We start from the raw sequence: 21,825 nt of genomic DNA on the forward strand, positions 1-21,825 counted from the left end.
TATATATTTGGTACATATTGCTGCACCTGTGTTTGTGCCAAAGTAGAATGCAATATGGAGATTGTTTACCCCAAGTGATGGGTTTTTTTTCCTTGACCTATCAGGGCCAAGCATTTGTCCAGACTGTTGGTCAGGAGATCACAGGAACCACAAGATTCTGTTCAGAGGAGCTGAGTGCTTGTTCAGACTCAGTTTAGATGTAGTGTAATAAAATATAGTATAGTAAAGTAATTAATTAGCCTTCTGATACCAATGGAGTCCTCCTCATCACTCCTCCCTGCCATGGGGGTCACTTTGTGTGCTCCAGGCAGGGCAGGAGGGGGGGTTTGGTCTGCTGGGCTGGGGAACAGAGGCAGGGCAGGAGGGTGGGTTTGTTCTGCTGGTACAGGGAGCAAAGGCAGGCTGGGCTCGGGGTGCAGGCTGGGCTCGGGGTGCAGCCTGGCCTCGGGGCTCTGGCGCAGGTCAGAGGAGCTGCAGAGCCAGCCCCAGGTGAGCTGGGACAGAGGGGGCAGCTCTGCAGCCACAGCAAGGCTGGAACTGCTCTGGAGAGTTAAAACAGGCAAACAGAGCTGGTGATGTGCTCAGCTGAGTCCTCACTGGAGCTTTCCAAGCACTTTTTGTTCTCTCTATAAGGTTTTTCACAAAATGCCCCATTTTGAGGATGAATGAGGATTGTCCTCATGCTGAGAAAAGACCCAGTGGTTCATCTTTGAGCATTGTCTGAGATTTTCAGCTGAATCAATCGAGTGCTGCTTGGACTTGAACTGAGCTGAACAGAAATTTTATCCTGGACTGCTTTGTATGTGAATTAAAAAGTTCTGGTTTACAGTAACCCCTTCAGAGTAGAATTATATTCTCCTAAGGTTTAGAATTGTGGCCATAAAACCAAATTGCAGTTAAGGAGTTTTGCATCACAGAAAGACCTGGGTTATTTTATGTTGATTTATTTTACCCATTTGACTGTGGCTTTGTACTTGTAAAATCCAACTATTGATGTCTTATTCAAGGGAATTAACGTGGAAAATATTTTTTTCTCTGCTGCCACTTATTATCTAGATAATCTACCTGCTGAGCAGAGTTATACAGAGCAATTCTTACAAGAGACCAGTGGAGTCCTGGCCTGGGAGAGCTGCAGAATGTGATGTGATCCACGAGGGGCTGCTGGATTTACAACAGAACACCTTAACCTCCACTGAATGGGTGAAGTATGAGCTATGGATTTCCTTAAAACTTCTGATAGATGCATTTAGATTTGAATGTGCTGATAATAACTTTATTATTTAGTTGTTTTTCTAAAGTGTAAAGGTAGATGTCCAGTCTGCATGAGGGAAGCACTGCAATGAGCTGTCAGGGCAGTAGTGGTACCCAAAAAACCAAAGTTGTGATCTGGAGCCTGCTGAGAGCACTGGCAGTACAAATCTCTAAAGGTGATGGCGCTCAGAATACATTTGATGCTGGGACTTTGTTTCTCCCTTGACTTTTCCCTCCACTCTCAGTAACCCAGTGGTTTTCCATGGTTTGCTCCCCATTCTGCCAACAAACCTGAGACAGCTCCTAAAACACCTGGAAATTTCTTAAACCATCAAAGGAGAGAGAGGAAAAAAAAGTTCTGTCTAGCTAATGAAAAAAAATTCACATTGTAATTATCTGCACAGGATAATTATCTCAAAAGACTTCACACTTCACAGAAAATTATTTTAATTGCTTTTAAAAGGCTGCCACTGTATGTGTTGTAAACATTATCCTCGAGTGTGTCCAGGATTTGTTACCTTGCAACACTGAACAGGTTTGTTAACAAACAAAAATTGATTTCTATTTATCCTCAAACCCCTTTTTGTTTTCTTCTTGATGTTAATCCTCTCTCTTCCTCCTTTTTTTTTTTTTGGTAAAGTAAGTGATGGTGGGAGCACCTGGAGATCCGATTAAACCATAAGTCCCTGCTGGAAGAAAGAAGAGATCAATAGCACTGCCAGCTCCATTAAACAATTCTTATCACTTTGACTGCTTGTATGGGAATTGATGCAATTTTTATATTACGTTTAATTTGTTCTGGAGCAGCTAAACTTACTTAAATTCTTCACAAAACACCTTAATCAACCAGCCACACCTTGAAGAGAGAGTGGCGGGAGAGTTTTGTAGAACTGACCGAATGATAAAGAAAAACCCTCCAGCAAAAGGAAAAGGCAAAATGTTAAATAAGAATAAACCCACAGTAAAACCCAAACTCTTTGTTAAAAAGAGCAAGGCAGAATTCCAGAGGAGAGGCTGAAGCACAGCGTTCTGCTGGAATGGGAGCTCTGTATGCTCAGGCCATTTCCTCCAGGATTAATTATAATTTAAAGAGCTTTTCCCCAAATTTTGGCAGAGTCACTTGTGCTGGAAGCCCTCAAGAGCAGAATATTTTAACCCATTCCTTCCTGGGAATGAGGGGGTCCAGGATGAGCTGCCATGCAGTAACAGGATTTCCAGGAGAGGGATATTGGGCTGGATGATGGGGAACTAAATTTGGTGATTTGTTTATAGCCTGGTGGTGTAAAACCTGGAAGATACACAAACCCTGGAGTTTTATGCACTGCTCAGTCACAGGTGGATTCCTTTAAAAGCTCAGAGTCCCAAAGATCCACTACCCCAAATAAACAAGAGGTGTAAATGGAGAAGGAGGGACAGAGCATGGCTGAAAAATTAACAGGACTTGGGTCATTCTGAATCGATGGTCAGATGTAATTTTAGCTCTCACTGGTGGGCACGGCAGGCAGTTCAGATTTTATGTCACACTTTATTTGGGTGTCAGATGAAAGCAAGAAACTCTCAGATAAGAACATCTCAAAGATTTTATGCTCTGCTGTTGATATTTGTGACTGTTCCATGGAGGGTGCTGTAAAAACGTGGGGATTTATTGGCATTGGAAGGTGCTTTAACAAGGGCCAGGCTGTGCAGAGAAGACACCAATGAGCTGTGTGTCCATCCCTTGTCCCTCAGGTGCCTGGCAGAGCTGCGGGAAGGAGAGCTGACCCTGTACAGCCTGGGGGACAAGAGCCCTGCAGCCACCATTGCCCTGGCAGCTGGGAGCCTGGGGCTCAGCAGGGACAGCGCCTGCAGCTCCTTCTCCCTGCACACCAGGGACCGCCACTACCTGTGAGTACAGCTGCTGGAAACAGGCTGCTAAAGCAGAGCTGTGCCTGCAGGGCTCTCCACAGACAAAAGCAGGGCACCACTTCCCAAGGATGTTTGCTGGGAATAGCAGTAAGGAGCTTCAGAGAAAGAAAAAGCAATTTTTATTTCATTTGCTGCGCCTGTGTTTGTGCCAAAGTAGAATGCAATATGGAGATTGTTTACCCAGAGTGATGGGGTTTTGCTTCTTTGAGCAATCTCTGCCAGCTGTGTCCTGTGGGTCAGGAGACAGTCATGAGATCTGGTTGAGTGCTTGTGCAGATTCAGTTTAGATGTAGTGTAGTATAATATAGAATAATATAGTATAATTTTTATCTCATATTTGGTAACACATATATATATATATGTATATAAAATATATTATTTGGTATATATTACTGCTCCTGTGTTTGTGCCAAAGTAAAATGCAATATGGAGGTTGTTCACCCAAAGTGATGGGGTTTTGTTTCCTTGGCCTGTCAGGGCCAAGCACATGTCCAGACTGTGGGTCAGCAGACAGCCACAAGATTCTGTTCAGAGGAGTTGAGTGCTTGTTCAGCTTCAGTTTAGATGTAGTGTCGTATAATATAGAATAATATAGTATAATAAAGTAATTAATTAGATTTCTGATACCAATGGCATCCTCCTCATCATTCCTCCCCGCCATGGGATTGCTTTGAATACTCTACAGAGGCGCTGCACACAAGCTCAGGCAGCAGAGGATGGCCCAGAGTAAAAGAACAGCTCTGGAGGAATGAGGCCACCAGAATCACCCGGATTTCCCTGTGCTGGGCAGGATGCTGTTCACTCTTGCTGCTGTTTCCGGATGACTTTTTTCCCTTTCAGGCTGCGGGTCCCGCTGAGCGTGCAGAGCAGCAGCCCCGAGGCTGCGGGCAGGCTGCGCAGGGAGTGGCTGTCCCTGCTGGGGAGGCACTGCCAGCCCGGCAGCGCTGCCCCCCTGCCCCTGCAGGGCTCTGCGGGACGCAGCTCCCCCGAAGCTGACTATGAGGAGTGTGTGGCGCCTCTGAGCGAGCAGCGAGAGGAGACTGCCCGCTGTGGAGGGGGTTCTGCAAGGAGCAGCCTGAGGAACCCTGCCGAGCCTGCGGAGGGGCAGGCAGCCCCAGCAGCAGCTCTGCCACCTGCCCTGGGCAGGGCTCAGGTGCCACCAGCCCCACCTGCCCTGCCACAGCCCTGCAGTGTCCCTCCAGCAGCCAAGAGAACCAAAGCCTTTCACTGGGATCTCGTTCCTTGGGACAAGGTGAGGATGAAACCGAGGGCAGCTGTCACCCTGGGTTTTTAAGATTTTCTAAGCCTTCTGATGTTGACATTCTTGTGGTGAACTTTCTCACACACTTTCTGTAAATAACTCATTGTTTTGCATTCCTTTATGGAGGAGGAGAAATTCGATGGGCTGTTGGTTTGTCCAGTGTCATTGGAGAGGTGGCACTGTCACCCTCCAATCCACTGTCACTTTTGGAAATCTATAAATGTTAGAGTCAGAAAATAAACTTCCTTTTTCTTCTTCACCTTGAGAACAACGGTGTGTGCTTGTGTTCTGTCATGTCCTATAGCGACAGGCAGCTGTTAAAGAGAAAAAACCTAAATATTGTACCCATGTGACAATATTTATGGGAGTTACAGGAATGCAGCTGTGCCACAAAATGACCTGGATGCCCCTCTCTGTGTTTGCCTGGAACAAAGGGCCTCTGTTCTCCTGGCTTTCTGTTTACCCTGTGTCCCTCCTGTATTTTTAGATTCAAAAATCTGTCTGGGGATCGTGTGACCCGTGCAAGAGGAAAATAGATGTGTGCAGGCTGTGTGAGCAGTTCCAGATCCAGGACACAGCAGTGCCTTCGGGCACCGAGCCTCCAGTGAATCAGCACATCCTGCTGGACAGAAAAGTTGCACACAACTTCAGTGAGTGGATCCACAGGGGCTGTGAGCTCCTCTCTGGGAGCCTGGGCTGAGCTCTGCCTGCGTGTGCTGTTTGTGCTTTCTGCCACTCACAGGCAGTGATCAAGGCTGGGTGGAAATCCTCTTTTAATTCAGTGCTTCTCTCTTTGTAGAACCAGACTCCAGGGCTCAGCTGCTCCAAAGTGGCCTTTGCTGTAGAGATAAACCCCCAAGCTGATTTTTTATCCAAACCTGGCTGTGCCACTGAGCTGGTGTGACCGTGTTCACAGGGGTCTGAGGATGAGGGATGAGAGGAGGATCTGACTCCATGTTTCAGAAGGCTGATTTATTATTTTATGATAGATATTACATTAAAACTATACTAAAAGAATAGAAGAAAAGGTTTTCATCAGAAGGCTAGCTAAGAATAGAATAGCAAAGAATGATAACAAAAGTTTGTGGCTCGGCTCTCTGTCCGAGCCAGTTGAGCTTTGATTGGCCATTAATTACAAACATCCAACATAAGCTAATCAGAGATCCACCTGTTGCATTCCACAGCAGCAGATAACCAGTGTTTACATTTTTGTTCCTGAGGCCTCGCAGCTTCTTAGGAGGAAAAATCCTAAGGAAAGGATTTTTCATAAAAGATGTCTGCGACAGGCTGTGATGCTGCTGTCTTGGGGCAGATGTGTAAATTCATCCTCAACACCTGTGAGGTCAGTTTAAGCCTCTGACTGCAAAGGCTTTTCCCATTTAATGGGCTGCAAAGTCCCCAGGAGCAGGCTGGGAGGCAGAACCTGCAGTGCTGAGCTGCAGTGGGCTCAAGGATCCCATGCAGGGGGGTGGGCTGGGGTGAGGAGCCTTTGGGGCAGCTCCAGGCAGGAATTCTTGGCATTTCCCTGGCTCAGGATCCTGTTCCTGAGCACAACCCTTTGCTCTCCTACTTCAGGTGTGATTCCACCCAAAGCCTGACCTGGAACAGCCTTTCAGAGCTAATGAAGCAGCTCAACAGCCAGCCCTGCTCTCCCTAACAAAATATTGTGAAGCTCTTTTATTCCCTTGATGAGAAGTGGTGGATGTTAAAGGAGCAGCAATAATTGTTCTTCTAAGTGCACTCTGCTTTCTGCTACAAAGATGCCTTTCCAACAAATTTCTATAACCTAGAGATGCTTTAAGATGGTTGCATGTGTAAAGAATTTGGGGCAGTCAATTCTGAAGTTTTAATGATTTCATCTTGATGAATATGAATAAGAAAAAATGTATTTTGGAGAGCGTGTAAAGTTTTAATTGGGACATGTAAATGGAGATAACTCAGAATTATTGCATCCCTTGGCTAAGAATTTGAAGGGTTAAAAGGAAGAGTGATGGCAAAGTGCTGTTGCAGATAAAAGAATCTTGTAATAGCACTTTTATCTACTAAATTATTGCAGTTTCTTTGAGGAAATGTCTTTCTTTTGCTTTGCAAATAGCACAATTCCTCCTTTTGATCCTGTTCCTCTCACAGCGTTTTTCACAGAGATGTGCTACATCCCTTTCTTAATCTTATCCTCATCAGTGAGAGTTTTGGCATATCCTTATTATAATGGACAGTACTCAGATCAAAAGTTAATTTGATCCTGAGAATTCTGATTAATCTTCCTGCAAGTGCTGCAAACCACAGTCCTTAAATTAATGAATTTAAAAAAGATGACGCTCCAAAATGCCAGTAGGTTCAAAATTCTGGAGGTTTTGAGTGGAACACCAGAGGAAAATGAGAGTTCTGAGAGATCTCCACACTAAATTCAAGGCCAGTGTAGGAGAAAATAGAAATTAAAATTAAGTTCTCTAGTGGATTATTGTTGAAAAAAGAAATTTCTGCCACACAGGGAGCAGGTATCAGTAAGAGACAAGAAAATCATCCTCAGATTTGTTTTTCCTTGATGGCTGCTCTGTAAATTTAAAGAAAATATGAAGACTCAGATTTTGCCTTATGATAGCAGCTGCTAAATATTTTTTATTCTGGTTGGTTTTTGTTTCTGCTTTCTTTTATAATTCTGCTAAGCATAGATGAGATACTTTGGTGATTTCCCTTCCCTTGAGCACTTCCTTCCAAGTAATCCCAGAATCCTTTTCCTCCAGACATTTTCCTTAAAAGTTTCCGTGTAAAACCCAGTGAGCTGAAGGACAAACTCTTCATCATCCACGAGGAGAGTGGGGGGCTCACAGATGAGCAGATTACAGCACTGAGAAGGTAATTTTGGGGGAAATTGTTTGGGTTTGGGGCCTTTTGGAGAAGGCAGAATCTTCTGCAACTGAAGGGAAGTTTGGAAAGTTGGTTGGGAGAGGAGGAAGGCAGACAAGAGGTTTGTGGGATGATGGGATTTTGGGAATATTTGTGTGTCTGAGTGGCAGGGATTTGGGGCTTAGTGCAGAGTGGAGATTTCTGTAACTGGACAGATTTCAGTGTGAGCAAACTATTGGTGTGTGAAATTCACAGGAATTTATCTTTTTGGATAGTTTGAGATGTAGAAAGAAAGGAAAGAAGTGGAATCCTGGAGTGGGATCTGTTCCATCCCAGTCCCCATGTGATACTTGGGCCATTTTAATAAGCATTTTTACATGCAGAAGCTTGGTGTGAAACTCCTTGTAACTAAGTGTCTTGTGACCTCCTGAGCCATGCCTTAACGGTGTGAGCTGAACTCACCCTTCCTACTCGTGTAGAAAATAAGAAAAATAAACAGCATCATCAAAAATCAACTCAAAATCCCACCTCAAATTCCTTCCAAAATTCCCCACAAGTGAATTATCACACTCAGGATTCAGCCCTGGCACTGCAGGCTCAGTCCAGGATCTCCAGGCTGCTGAAATTGCTGTGGCATCACTGATTTATGGCCTCTGGGCTCTTTGCCATCAGGCAATAATAATAATAATGATGGCAATGAAGCTTGAAATATCATATTTTTTTTCCTTGAAGTCTTTCTTTGATGGCAATAATGCTGAGGGAATATTCCCAGCAGTGGAATGTGTGAGGGATATCGATTGTTGTTTTGCTCTGTGCTGTATAATTTCAAGGATTCAAACCATGCTGTCTGGCTTCAAGGCTTCTGTCCCTGGGATTGTTATTTACTGCCAAAATCGATGAACCCATGTGCAAATCTTGCACTGAAAGGAAACTGAATTTTTTTTCCACCCCAAGAGTTTTGAGTGTAAAGCTGAGATTCGTCTCAAAATGAGGTCTTGGATTCCCAAGGCAGTGGAGAATGGCAGGAGCAGGCAGGAATTCTCCTGGAGCATCACCCCTGCAGGTTCCCCTGGTACCAGGCTCTGTGGTGGGCTTGGCACAACACGAGGAGGGCACTCAGCACTTCTGGAGAGCTCCCACTCCATTCTGGTGTCCCAGGGCAAATTCCACCTTGGGGAACTGTGGCCTCCAGTTATGTGGGAACCTGTGGGCAGGACAGGAGCCCAAACAGGACAGTCCAGGGCTGGAAAATTGATCTCAGTGCAAATTGTACCTGTCAGGGTGTCTGAGCCAGAGCACAGTGTCAAAGTCCTACCACTGGAGAGTGAAAAATACTTAAAGATGTCGAAATCCTTTTATTGGAGGGATGCCTTGAGAGGCTGAGCTAGAACAGAGACTGGACCGAGCTACAGAATAAAGCAGGGATTTATTCCAAGGATCTCCTCCATGGACCCACCTTGGGCAGCACCAGAGCCCAGCCAGGGCTGCACCCAAGATGAACCAAAATGGCCCCAACATGCACGGCCGGGCACGGGGTCTGTCCCTGGGATCAGTTCTGCTCCATTTGCACCTTGCTGTTCATTGTCCCATTCCAGCTTTAGCCCCTGCAGTCCCACCCTGCTTGTTTTTCTCTCTCCAGCCCACGGGGTTTGTGCTCCTGGGCTGAGATTTGGGTCATTTGTCCTTGGTGCCCAGCTGGAGCAGGAATTGTTTTGTCTCCCTGCTCTGTGCACAGAGCTCACCATCCCATGATGTGAAGCTCAGACCCACACACTAAAGCAGCACAGAATGTGAAAAATACAAAAACTCAAACCTGAGGCATCAGGAGAGTGAAAAATACTTAAACATGTTGAAATCCTACTACTGGAGAGTGAAAAATACTTAAAGTCAAAGCAAAAATTCTATTTTCAAGGCAGAGTGTCCTGCTCATGCATCCAGTGGAAGTGGTGGGATATCATCGACAACTTCAGGAATGAATTTGATAGAGAAACCTCTCCATCTCTGGATGATTCTTTATCCTCGTGTCTTACCAGCAAAGCACTCCATGTCTCTCTAAACTTAACTTTTTTTTTCAGAGAAATGGGAATCTTTTTCATTGTGCAAATTCCATTAGAGCTGCATTCATGTACAAAGATATTTATGGAATGCACTCACGTGGTTTTGTGCCTCCTTTCTCATGGCTCCCATTGTTTAATGCTTTAAGCTTTAAACCTTCCAGATAATCTGTTATTTCCATTTTCTATGCATAATGCAGCTAAAGAATTTTATGGGGTATCAGACTTCTGATTAAATGAAGATGTTTGCTGTCACCTTTTAAAATATGTTCTATGAATTTGCTTAAAAGCTCAAACTATTTTTAATGATGAGTAAACACCCTTTCATTTGCTAACAGCTAACTTATTTTTGCATGAAAATTCATTTTTTTCCTTGATGGTAAAGTGGGCTGAAAGGATTACATTTTCATCTGCTGCAAACTAGAGTTAATTCAAACCCCAGCAATTTTACAATTGAAATGTCATATTAATTATTGACAACAGTAAAATGAATCTTGGTGTTTGTCTTGTGCATAATGTGCTAAAATATTTGCTTTTTTCCATCTTTGCATAAATTCCCTGACTTTTACTGGAAACGTATAGCTCTGCCCATGAATGTTTAATCACTCTTGCTGCAAATTTAGAAGCTTGTTTTAAGAGAAAGAAAAGAGAGGAGACCTGAATGCTTATTTCAGCTTCTTTACACTGCTCACATGTGAGCTGTGACATGGGGTTGGTTTTTCTGAAGAAATGCTGTGAATTCCCCCAGTGGTGGCTCAGACAGGCAGGCAGATCTCCAAAGGAAGGCAGCTGTGCTGCTGTGCTTGTTTTTCCAAGTGGAGGCATATCTGAAAACATCAATATTCTCGAAATCTGTGCCCCTGGAGGATATTCTGTGCCCTCGTGAGGAAGCTGTGGGTCTGTGCTTTGTGCTGTCACTGTTTCAGCAAGTAAAAAACCCTGTAAAAATCAAAGTAAAGAAGAGAAACCCACCAGGTTTGGATTGTTGGGGTGTCTGAGCCAGGAGGGACAGGATGATCCTTGTGGGTCCTTCCAGCCCAGGATATTCTGTGGTTCTGTGATGACAGAGATGATTCTTGTGGGTCCCTCCAGCCCAGAATATTCTGTGATTATGAATTAACAGAGATGATCCTTGTTGGTCCTTCCAGCCCAGGATATTCTGTGATTCTTTGATAACCGAGATAAGAAAGGATCCAACCTCTTTGGAAATCAGGGCCTGAACTCCTCTCTCTCATGGTTTTACCTTTGGAAAACTATTCTGTCATTCTAAATTCTCTGAATATCTGCAGGTGGACATTCTGGCTGTTTTCAAGCTTTATCTACATGGAATAATTTCCAGGTATCCAGAAGTATCTGCAGATCACTTTTGCTTCCCCTCTCCCAGTTGGTTCAAATCCCTCCAAAGGACAAGCAGTAAATGTGAAACACAGAAACCTCACAAAATGCAGGGAATTCCAGGGCAAGGAATGGCAGAATTATTTCATCAGAATACAGAATGAAGAGGAGCCCTGATTTTAATGTTCTCTTTACAGATATTTGCCCACACCCAAAGATGCAGAAAGGTACCTGTCCTTCAAGGGGCCTTGCTCAGAGCTGCACGTGGTTGACCAGTTCATGTTAGAGGTGAGGAGTTCCAATATTAAAAGACACCACATCCTATTTTTAGGACACTCTCCAAGCTAAAACCACTGCAAGAAGCTGTTGTTTAGAACTTCAATTTACAATCTCACCCAGAATCAGTATAAGAGGATTATTCTGATGAAGACTTGGGACAGGGAAATAACAAAAAGAGAGCTATGGATCCCTTTGTGTCTCCAAGTCACACTCCCTCCTCTTCCTACAGAGTATTTATCCTGACCTAGATCTAGATTCCCAAAATCTAGAAGACATAATTATATATATATTATATATATATATTATATACATATAAGAATTATAGGTGTTCAACCATTTTTGCTCACAAGAAAGGATTGCAATTGATTTTAATCATGTCTGCCCAGGAGCATACAGTGAATCTGCAGGTTTGTGCCAGAGTGTATCCACAGAATAAAATGAATAAATGAGCCCAGAAATTAGGCAAACAATGGCACAGCTGAATTGCTCGGTAAATAATGTTTTGGTGTGAATGTGAGTTTTTATGCTGGTTCTGCTCAATTCTGTGCAGATGTGTAAAATCCCCCAGCTGGGCCAGAGGCTGGATCTGCTGCTCAGCATCCGTGAGCTCCCTGAGAGCATCAGAGACCTGGAGCCTGTGAGTACAGGAGCCCTCCTGGAGTGTCTGTGATCCTGGCAGCTTGATAAGAGAGGCCCAAATCGCCTCAGTGCAGATTTCAAGGCTCTGTAGTTTGGGAGGTTTATTTTTGGTTTTTTTTTTCCATTTGTGTGTTTGATATTGTCCTTATTCCACTAAGGTTCAGGACAATGGGTGTGGCAGTAGAATAGACTTCCACAAAAGAGAGAGAAAAGAACAGGAAAATATCTTCAACATTTTATTTGGAGTTTTTAAACTTTCCACCCTCTTTGGATAAGCCAGAAGTGAATTTCACCATTAGAATTCAATTCCCTTCGTGGGGAGGTTCTGGCCCCATGAGCTGAAAGAATCAGTCTAAGGCAAGGAGGAAGTTCATTTGACAAATCTCCAAGAGATTTATTATTTCCTGAAGGCTGAAGGAGCTGCTCCCCCTAAGGATCACAGCCCTGGACTGGAATTTTTGGGAGCCAAAGCTCAAGTCCCTCTCTGCCTTTCCCCAGGATGACCCAAGGGTGGGGAATGCAAACAAACAAGTGCCACTCTCATGACTGGATCCTGCTCTTCCAAACCCTGCCTTACCTGCCAGGTTTTGTCCATGCTTTGATTCACAACAAGCATTTCCACGCCACCAAAATGTTTCAGAGGTTTTGCCCTCGTTCTGCACGGGAACGAAAACAAAATGTGGAATTTCTGTGAGACCAAGTGGTTATCCTCTGTCTGGCTGTGATTGAAAGCACAGTAACAGCGAGGGGAGCCCAGGAGAGGAGCAGATGGAAAGCACAGGGGAGGTGCAGACATTCCTGACCCTGCCTGCTGCAGCTGCACCTTTGCTGTCCTCCTCTGAAGCCCAATATTGAATATTTGGAAGTTATTCCACGCACTGTTTGCTTTGATGGATATTTAATGTTCACTGAAGAGCTAATTAGTGCCTAAGTGTGTTCTTATGCATGCTAGCACGTATTTTTAAACCACAGAATATACACCTGAAATCCTGAGGGACGATGTGAATTTTGGCTTTCAGCACCCTCTGGCCCTGAGCTGGGCTATAAATGCTTTAACAACAGCTCTCAGTGCACCCAAGTGCTTCATCCTCTCCCTGTTTTTGAATTTCTGTGTTGGTGGCTGATGAAATGAGGTGCGGTGCTAAAAAAATACAGATTTTTTAACTCAAAACAAAATCCCCTTCTGTGCTTAAATCCCTAGAAGGGAGGTGGCTTTTCCCCGGGAAAACTGAATTATATTGAGTTTGAGTACAGGAAATTATTATTCTTCCTTGCAGGGAAACTGTGCTAAGAATTCTGATAAGAGCATTGAGCTGGTGCAAATGGAAAGGAGGGAGGTGAAGGATGGAGCTCCAGACTCTGCTTCCCCTGACCCCTGAGATTTGGGCAAAACCCTTTTTGTGCACAGGAGGCTGCAGTCGTTCTGGCAGGGCTGGCTTGGCAGCCAGAAAGGATGTGACTCCTTTTGGGGTGGCTGTGCCAGCCCAGCTTTGTCCTGGGGAGCTTGGCCCTGCAGAAAATCCCTGAGGGACTGGGACAGGGAGGGGTGGCACAGGGAGGGACAGACCCCGCGGGTTTATCCCCATTTTCAGCCTGTCTGAGGGAGCTCTGTGTGTTCCAGCTGATCGCCCAGAACATCCAAGCAAGCAAGCAGCTGCAGTCCAGCCCAAAGTTTGTGGCTGTCTTGGAGTACATTTTAGCCATGGGGAACCACCTGAATGAAAAAGCTGGGAAAGAGGTGGCCAAAGGATTCCGACTGTCCTCTCTGGCCAAAGTGAGTAGATATCTCCTTGTAATTGAAGCCATCCTGTCCTGAGGTTTGCCAGCATTAATATGCCAATATTTGTTAGCATATTAATGCTACTAAATAATAAATGTAATCATTTTCAGTGTGGAGAGAGGCAATAATTCCTAATGAGGAGCTCACATTTCACCACCTGCCCTTGGTTCCAGGCTGCTGCTGATCCCTGAATTCTCTGGTGCCTGTGATCACCAGCTGTGTCCCCACTGCAGGCAGCAGCTCTGCCTTGGTGCTGCTGAACACGCTGTGCCTCCAATGAGGCAGAGCATCAGAATGCTGCCTGCCCTGGTATTAAAATCCCCTGGCATGAGGAATTGTGTGTGACCGTGCTCACAGGGGTCCCAGGGTGAGGGAAGGGACGAGGATCTGACTCCATGTTTCAGAAGGCTGATTTATTATTTTATGATGTATATTATATTAAAACTATACTAAAAGAATAGAAGAAAGGATTTCATCAGAAGGCTGGCTAAGAATAGAAAAAGAATGATAATAAAATCTTGTGACTGACCAGATAGTCTGGACAGCTGGACTGTGATTGGCCATTAATTAGAAACAACCACATGAGACCAATCACAGATGCACCTGTTGCATTCCACAGCAGCAGATAATCAATGTTTACACTTTGTTCCTCTCAGCTTCTCAGGAGGAAAACTCCTAAGGAAAGGATTTTTCATAAAAGATGTGTGTGACGACTGTGTGAGCTGCAGGCCCTGGTTAGACACCAGGCATGAGCCAGGAGTGTGTGTGAAACAGCAACATGAAAAGGAGAGGTTTAATTCTGTTGTTTTCTATTCTTGCCAAATGTACCTGGCATCTCTGCTGCTCCTTTTCCGTGTTTTATTTATTTTTGAGGGTGTGCTGTTGCTGTGCTCTGTTGCAGCTCTCCCTGCTGAGGGGCAGGGACAGGACCTTCACCCTTCTGCACGCCCTGGTGGAGCAGATCCTCTCACACCAGCCCGAGCTGGCCACCTTCCCCCAGGAGCTGACAGAGTTTGAAGCTGTTCCTGATGGTGAGAGGAGGGGAGGGGGAAAAATAATCAACAAATAAAAAATTAATTCCTTCAGCTTCTGTCCTTCTCACTGTATAAATGATATTATCATTATAAATGGCATTATATGTTTTTCCCCCTCTCTCTTCCTTTGCAGCATCCATGAAGGGCCTCAGTGCTGAAGTTGATGGTATGTAAATGTGGTTTCTACATTCAGAGGCAGATTTTCATGCACTGTGCAGTCATTTGGAACAGGTTTTCACTGCGCCTCTGTAGTTTGTAAAGAGAGTTAAAGGTTCAAAACATTGAGGTGAAAGTGTTGCCATGGAGATGCTTAACCTGCCATGTTACTGTGAGGAATTAAAAAAAGAAAAGAAATATTGAAGTGTGTCCAGGTGGTTTAGAAATGTAAAAAAAATGTACTGGCCACGGTAAAGAGAGTTTATCATAAAATACAGAAGTTAAGTGGTACAAGTGCTCCATCACAGGGATGGCTGGGAGAGTCCCTGGGAGATGGGAGTGGGAATGCAGCAGGAGGAACTTCCTGGAGTTCAAGAACTTTCTGGAAACAAACTGGATTCCTGCTCTGAAAAGGGCTCCAGTGAAGTCAACAGGAGGGGCAGGACAAGGTTGTTCAAATGGAAGATGGATTTTGTGGGGTGGATTTTGTAGGATGGATTCTGTCGGATGAATCTTGTCAGATGGATTTTGTAGGACGGATTTTGTAGGATGGATTTTGTAGGACGGATTTTGTAGGACGGATTTTGTAGGACGGATTTTGTAGGATGGATTCTGTAGGATGAATCTTGTAAGATGGATTTTGTAGGATGGATTTTGTAGGATGGATTTCATAGGATGGATTTCCATCTCCCCATGGAACAGTCCCATGGGCTGTGAGCTCAGTGGGTTTTACACTGACCCCTTTGAGAGCTGACAGCAGAGTGTCAGTGGGTGGAAATGATGTTTATTCTGTTGAAATCTGTCAAAATCTGTGTTTTGGAGGTGTGACATGGGTGTTGGCCATAACTCCAGACCAACAGTGCCAATTTCAGCCTTTGGTAAGAGATCTGAATGATGCTCACTCTCACCTTTGGTTTTGCAAACCCTTGAGCCCCTTTGGGGCCCTGGGAGCAGCTCGAGGCTCCTTCAGTGTGTTTTATCCTGCTCCAAAAATTCCAATCCACCCTCCACTCCAGGGTGTTGTCTCCATGGCTGATCCCAGTGCCCAGCCTGGGGAAGGGCAGGTTTGTGGCTGCTGCAGTACCACGCTCCCAACCTCTCCATTATCCTGCGCTTGCAGGGATGTGATCACATTTTTTCCCTGAGAAAATTCCTCTTTCAGGAGCTCTACCTCCCACCAGGAACTTAATGCTCCTAGATAAATATTGTAGACCCACATTCTCCTTTATTTTCCTAAATGAGACAATTGCAGCCCTTTGGACACCTCTTCCTGCTGGCGAAATTCCTCATTTTCTGTTCCTTTTGTCAGTTTTAAGGAAAGAGCTGGAGAACCTTATCCAGTGCAGGAGGCTCCTCAAACCCAAAGCAAGCAAGGCAACACCCCAGGAGTCCCAGTTCTGCAAGGAGCTGAAGGTAAATCCACCACAACCTCCTTGTGGGCTGGAGTAAGGGAGGAGTAACCTGGGAGTTGGTGCTGACACCTGGGAATGAGGAGAATTTGAGGGAAAGTGGCTTTGTATTCCCTTCTGAGGGGGTCTCGTGCTGTGATCTGCAGTGTGGGAAGGGTTTGCAGGGTTTTTGCACCTCCTGTTTTCCCTTCCCAGGCACTCTGGAGTTTAACCCAATATTTTAGCATAATTTTAAATGCTTTTCAGAATTAAAAAAAAAAATATCTAAAATGTGGGTGTAACAAACAAGGCAAAATGAAGAAATTTTATTTCCAGGCTTGTTTCTAAAGCCCTCTTTCTGCCCCTTAAGCACCTGGAACTGGAAGTGTTTGCTGCACAGGCAAAAAAGCCAAATATTCTGGAAATCAGGACCTTGTGATGCCTCTCTGGCTCTGCCACTTTGAATGGATTTAGGTTTTGTCATTTTATAATACACTTAAAATTCTCTAATGTTAATGTTTCTTTTTTTTTTTTTTGTCTTTGATGTCTTAATTCCTGCAAGGGAATGTGTGTGCTCCTCTTTTGTGAAATGTGAAATTTTTATGACATGAAAATTTCACCCTGAATGATTTTGTTTTCGCTGCTGTTTAATTCCTGCTTTAATCCTATGCTCCTACAGCAAATTAAGACGTTTTATTTTATTACAGGATTTAATTCAGAAATATGAAGGGGATCTCTCCCAGCTGTCAAAAAGATGTGAGGAAATGAAGAAGCTTTATAGCAACGTACTGGTACATATCATATTGAAAATAAAGCTACATTTCTATTTTAAAAGGGAAGAAAGGAGGGGAGAGGAGTGCAAGAAATTCCCACTTGCCTTATATTTACACTGGCTGTAGGAAAAGTAAGAAAATCCCATATTTAACAGTGGTCAGAGATCTTAAGGAAAGGGACAGAAGTGCAGTGATAACCTCTGAAACTGGAACAATATCCTGGTCCTGGATTTGGGACATTTTGTACACATTGTCTTTAATGAATGGATTCATCTACCAAGCTGCAGAGCCAGAAAACTTCAGGATTTGCTGAATTTTCTCCTCTTCAGCTGCAGCTTTGTGGTCCAGCCAGAGAGATTACCCAGGTTACTGAGGTGATTCAGTGACAGCTCCTTAGATCACTTCTATTTGGGATATTTCGGGTCTCAGTTCCCTGGAGATTTCAGACAGCTCAAAGTTTGCTTCTTCCTCCTCTTCCCCTTCTTCTTTTACCTTTTATTCCTCTTCTTTATATTAACAATAATGGACGTATTTCACTTTTCCCTGCCCTTTGAATTCCCTTAAGCTCCTGCCTTGGATCACCCAGGTGTGCTGAAGTTAAATATTTTTATTTCCACTTGCAGGTGAGGTTTGGGGAGCCCGCAGACCTGGACTCCCAGGAGCTCTTTGGGTGGATCTGCTCCTTCATCTGTGAGTTCAGGAAGGCGTGTGCTGAGCTCACACCGTGAGAACACACATTCCATGGGCGGGGAGGGAAGGAGGAGCCCAGGATTGTTAATTTTTAATCGTTTTTTTTCTTTACTGATAAGCAGCACCTTGCCAATCTCGCCCGTGCAGCACAACACCTTGGTTTTGAGAGACATTCCATTTCAGATGTGTAATTTTATGTGGTATTTAACTTGTAACATCCCAGATCACTGAGGAGCCTCTCAATTTTGTGCTTTTGTACCTTGAGATTCCCATATATTGAAAAAAACCCACTTTTGACCTTTTACAATTTCTCTTTTCAGTCTTTTCCTTTGAATACCCCAGCTTCTGACCCAGTTTTAATTATTATTTTCATTATTCTGTACGGTGATCTAATTTCTAAAGAATACTTCACACATTTTATAATGAAATGGGGAGCTGTTACCCACAGAGGAGAATATTTAAACAAAGTCTTGTTTATTTTGCTATGAAAACATTGCAAACCTGCTATGTCATGAAGAAAGTATCTGGCTGAGTGTTTTATTTTGCCTTGTCCCCACTAAGCAGGATGAAAAAACAGCACTTTTTATGGCAAATGTCATAAGTTTGCCACAAATGCTACAGAAATTAATCAATATAGAAGATTTGCATTGCAGGAAGAGAAGAATGTCAGAGCAGCAAAATAAAAAACTGTCATGAAGCATCTAAGGAATGGATATGGGATTATCCATGGTTTTCAAAAGAGGAAGTGTTTCTGTTGTTTTTGTTGGCTTTTACATGTTTTTAATTAGAATAATTATCTGGAGCTCAAGGAGTGGGAGGAGAAGAGGCCTAGAGATGCAAAGACAAAATTGTGTGTTTAACATTAAAAGCAGAAAACTGTTGTAAAAGGGCATTGATAAAATGTGGCATTTCCCCTCTCAGGTTTGGAAGCAGTGTGGGCTGAGAGAAAAGTGAAAATTATTTATTTTAGGAAAGTTATGTGATTTATTTTGGGTCTTTCTGCCCAGTGTTTGGGCTTTGATGGAAATGCTGAGCACTCTCCCTGCCCTGAGCACTGAGAGGAGCTGGGGCTGAAACCCTGAAAGGTTCAGGTGGCCTCAGCCCTCAGAGACCCCTCTGAGCTGGGATTGAACCCTCTCTGAGCTGGGATTGAACCCTCTCTGAGCTGGGATTGAACCCTCTCTGAGCTGGGATTTCACCCTTCTCTGAGCTGGGATTTCACCCTTCTCTGAGCTGGGATTTCACCCTTCTCTGAGCTGGGATTGAACCCTCTCTGAGCTGGGATTGAACCTTTCTCTGAGCTGGAATGGAACCCTTCTATGAGCTGGGATTTAACCCTCTCTGAGCTGGGATTGAACCCTCTCTGAGCTGGGATTGAACCCTCTCTGAGCTGGGATTGAACCCTCTCTGAGCTGGGATTTAACCCTCTCTGAGCTGGGATTGAACCCTCTCTGAGCTGGGATTGAACCCTCTCTGAGCTGGGATTTAACCCTCTCTGAGCTGGGATTGAACCCTTCTCTGAGCTGGGATTTAACCCTCTCTGAGCTGGGATTGAACCCTCTCTGAGCTGGGATTGAACCCTTCTCCACCTCCAGCATCACCTCTGCTGCTCCAGGTGGGACCCAGGAGCTCAGGGACAGAGCCTGGCTGCCCCTGCACGGAGAATTCCAGGGCTAAGGGTGACCACCAGCACTGCAGGGACACTTGGGCACTGCTGGAAGGTGGGGATGGAAGATTTTTTTCCATGAAAAATGTCACATTTGGGCTTCCCAACAGCCCCGTTGGGGCTGTGCTCCCAGTCACTCTCCTCAGAGGCAAAAGGAATGAAACAGAACCAAAACTGGCACCCCTGAGACTTGTTTTACATCAAAACATTTGCAGGAGCGATCCAGGTGTTTAATTTTACACAAAGATTAATGTGTTTGCCTCGGGTCAGCATCAGAGCAGTGATACCTACAGGATCTGCAGCTTCCACCCCTCATTTCTGCCTGGGAGAGGAAAATCCAATTCCCTTTTAATTCCTTGCAGCCCCATCCCACAGTGCCTGCCCAGGGCATGTGCAGCCCTGTGAGCACCACTGGCAGCTTCTGATGTGTGTGATTGCAGCTCCACAACCTGAATTCCCTTCATCTACATGGCACTCATGTCAGACAATCCTGGATCCCAGTGCCATTTCCATGGCATCAGGATCCCTGCATCCCCGAGCAGCAGTCGTGATGCTCATGACAAATTTCATGCTTTTTCAGCTCCAAAATCCTGTTAACTCACTTTCAGCTAAAGATTTTTTCCTTTTCTTTTTTTTTCTCATTACTTTTTTCCCCAAGTCTTTCTTCTCCATTATTCTGTTTAACAGCTTGTACTTGTTTTATGGCTCAGCTGGCAAGGCCTCTGCCAATTAAAAATATATCCTGCCCAGTGGTCGATATCTGTGCCTTTGTGTGAACATCCTGGAGCATTAATTAAAAAAAAAATTAATTAAAATTTTAGAAAAGTACCTTCTTGGCATGAAGTTCTATCCCCTTCAGAGAGCACAAAGCTTTCCTATGGAGTGAGAGCTGATTCCATTTTCCTAAATAAGCTGCTCCTTCAGTGCCTGGGAGCTTGAGACATCCTGATTTATATGTAAAAAATAACTAGACCTTGCTCCCTGCCTCTTTCTTTATTTCTTAACTTATTTAGCATAAGGCTGGGATTTTTCAGCTTTTTAAAATTGTGTTATTGTGCCTTAGTGGCATAGAGAATAATGCTTTTTACACCTCAACATTTATTTGGGATGTTGTAGACGAGCTCCAAGTCTCCCTGTGGAAAATGTCCTGGGAATCCCTCCTCAGCAGGTGATGGTTTTGTCCTGCAAAAGTCATAAAAGCTTTGGGGGATGCTGCTCTTTGTGGAAAATATTACTTGAGGAGCAATCTGACCTGCCAGAGCTGCAGTATTTTTACATCTTTAAATGCTTTTTTACATTTTACATAGTTTTTCCCCACAGAGCTGATTTTTGGCACATTCTGGAATATGGAGTTCTAGTGAAGGTGCTATAAGAAGTTCTGGCCACTGAAATCAGTCTCAGTGTTTGCCTGTGTGGAGCTGTGGGTCAAACCTGCACTGAGTTTCCTCTGCTGACAGCTCAGCAGTGTCGCAGCCGCTGGCTCCAGGAGCAAAAGGAGATTTCTTTCCATGGCTTGTTTCCTTCAAATGCTCATTTCTGGCAGGGGGGCAGGAGCAGGGAGGATAATTTCTGTATTTCTGTTAGAATTAATGGCCTTCAGCAGAGCCACGCCTGGGCCTGGGGCTCCCAGGGGAAATCCCTGACTTTATCCAACGTCCCAGGGAACTTGAACCTGCCCCAGGAAATGCTGAAGGAATGGAGCTGGCTCAGGTACAGCTCGCTGAAGGGATCTGAGCTCCCACAGGGGCACCAGGGGTTTTCAGGGATTCACAGCTTGAAATACAAACATCTTCCCCAGGGGCAGAATTCTCCCTGGGCTTCGAACCGATGATGCAAAGAGCAGAGATTATCCAGCGCTGGAGTCTGTGGAAAAAAATTTAACTTCCACAAATGGGCAATTACATCCCAGGGCAGTGGCTGAACTTTGCTTTCCAGTTTTCCTCTTTTTTTTTTTTCCCCTTCTCCTATTTGAACTGCAGGCACCAGGCAGAGTGCTGCTGCTAATTTGTATAAATGAGCAGTAAAATTACAATCGTGGTCACCTGGAAGGGGTTCTGTGCAGGAAAGCTTTGACATCACTTATGAATGCTGGTTTCTGCTTTGAATTAATGCCTTTCTAATCCAGACCAGTTTTAGGAGGAGGGGAAATGCTGTTAGATAAAGAGAATAAAAGTGGGGTTTTTGAAAGGGTTTTGGGTGCTCATTGTACAACAACCAAAGCTGGAAGAGTTCTCAGAAAATCCTCCTGCGCTCAAGAAGTTGATGGCTCAGAAAAACCACAAACAAATTTGAAACTGCTCATCTTAAAGAAAAAAATGTGGAAAACTCCCAACCCAGGGCTGCTCTGATGGTGCCTCAAAGAGCTCCTGGACAGATCCTGCCCTGCCTCACTCCCAGAATTTGGGGTGTGGATATTCAAGGTGCAAGGCTCCAGTCCCTGCATGAATGGGCTGCCAAAATGCTCACCTGGTAAGTTTCCTCCCCACATTCAATGTAAAAATGAATTTTTTCCCTGTTTAGAATGTACTGCAAGCTGAACCAGCTGCTTTATGCCCAGAGTAACACAGAGCAGGAGAGACTTTGAAAGCTCCAGCTAATTCAGGGATGAACCCTTGGTGAAAATAAGATTTTCTTTAGCACTGACTTCACCTCCCAGCATGGTGTGATGTGTGTGAGCAGCACAGAGGGGTTTGGGAGTACACAGAAATGATTGCAGGCATTGCTAAATGAGCTTTAAGCCTTCCCACTTGCTGCCTGTTTACCCAGG

At 44.5% G+C, this 21,825-nt stretch overlaps 1 protein-coding gene across 1 annotated transcript in view; it reads left to right on the plus strand.

Annotated features, from left to right (window-relative positions):
- Positions 1–18,382, plus strand: part of LOC102036883 (formin-like protein 19) — a 21,156-nt gene extending 2,774 nt beyond the window's left edge. Inside the window, exons 4-14 of the mRNA XM_005423636.2 lie at positions 3,997–4,408; positions 4,905–5,067; positions 7,162–7,273; positions 10,851–10,941; positions 11,483–11,569; positions 13,193–13,345; positions 14,253–14,382; positions 14,519–14,551; positions 15,851–15,954; positions 16,637–16,720; positions 17,326–18,382. Of these exons, the coding sequence (XP_005423693.2) occupies positions 3,997–4,408; positions 4,905–5,067; positions 7,162–7,273; positions 10,851–10,941; positions 11,483–11,569; positions 13,193–13,345; positions 14,253–14,382; positions 14,519–14,551; positions 15,851–15,954; positions 16,637–16,720; positions 17,326–17,430 (1,474 nt within the window). The 3' untranslated portion in view covers positions 17,431–18,382. The remainder of the gene's footprint in view (positions 1–3,996; positions 4,409–4,904; positions 5,068–7,161; positions 7,274–10,850; positions 10,942–11,482; positions 11,570–13,192; positions 13,346–14,252; positions 14,383–14,518; positions 14,552–15,850; positions 15,955–16,636; positions 16,721–17,325) is intronic.
- Positions 18,383–21,825: the final 3,443 nt, after the last annotated feature.

The sequence above is a fragment of the Geospiza fortis genome, unplaced genomic scaffold, assembly GCF_000277835.1.
Source record: "Geospiza fortis unplaced genomic scaffold, GeoFor_1.0 scaffold361, whole genome shotgun sequence".
NCBI lineage: Eukaryota > Metazoa > Chordata > Aves > Passeriformes > Thraupidae > Geospiza > Geospiza fortis.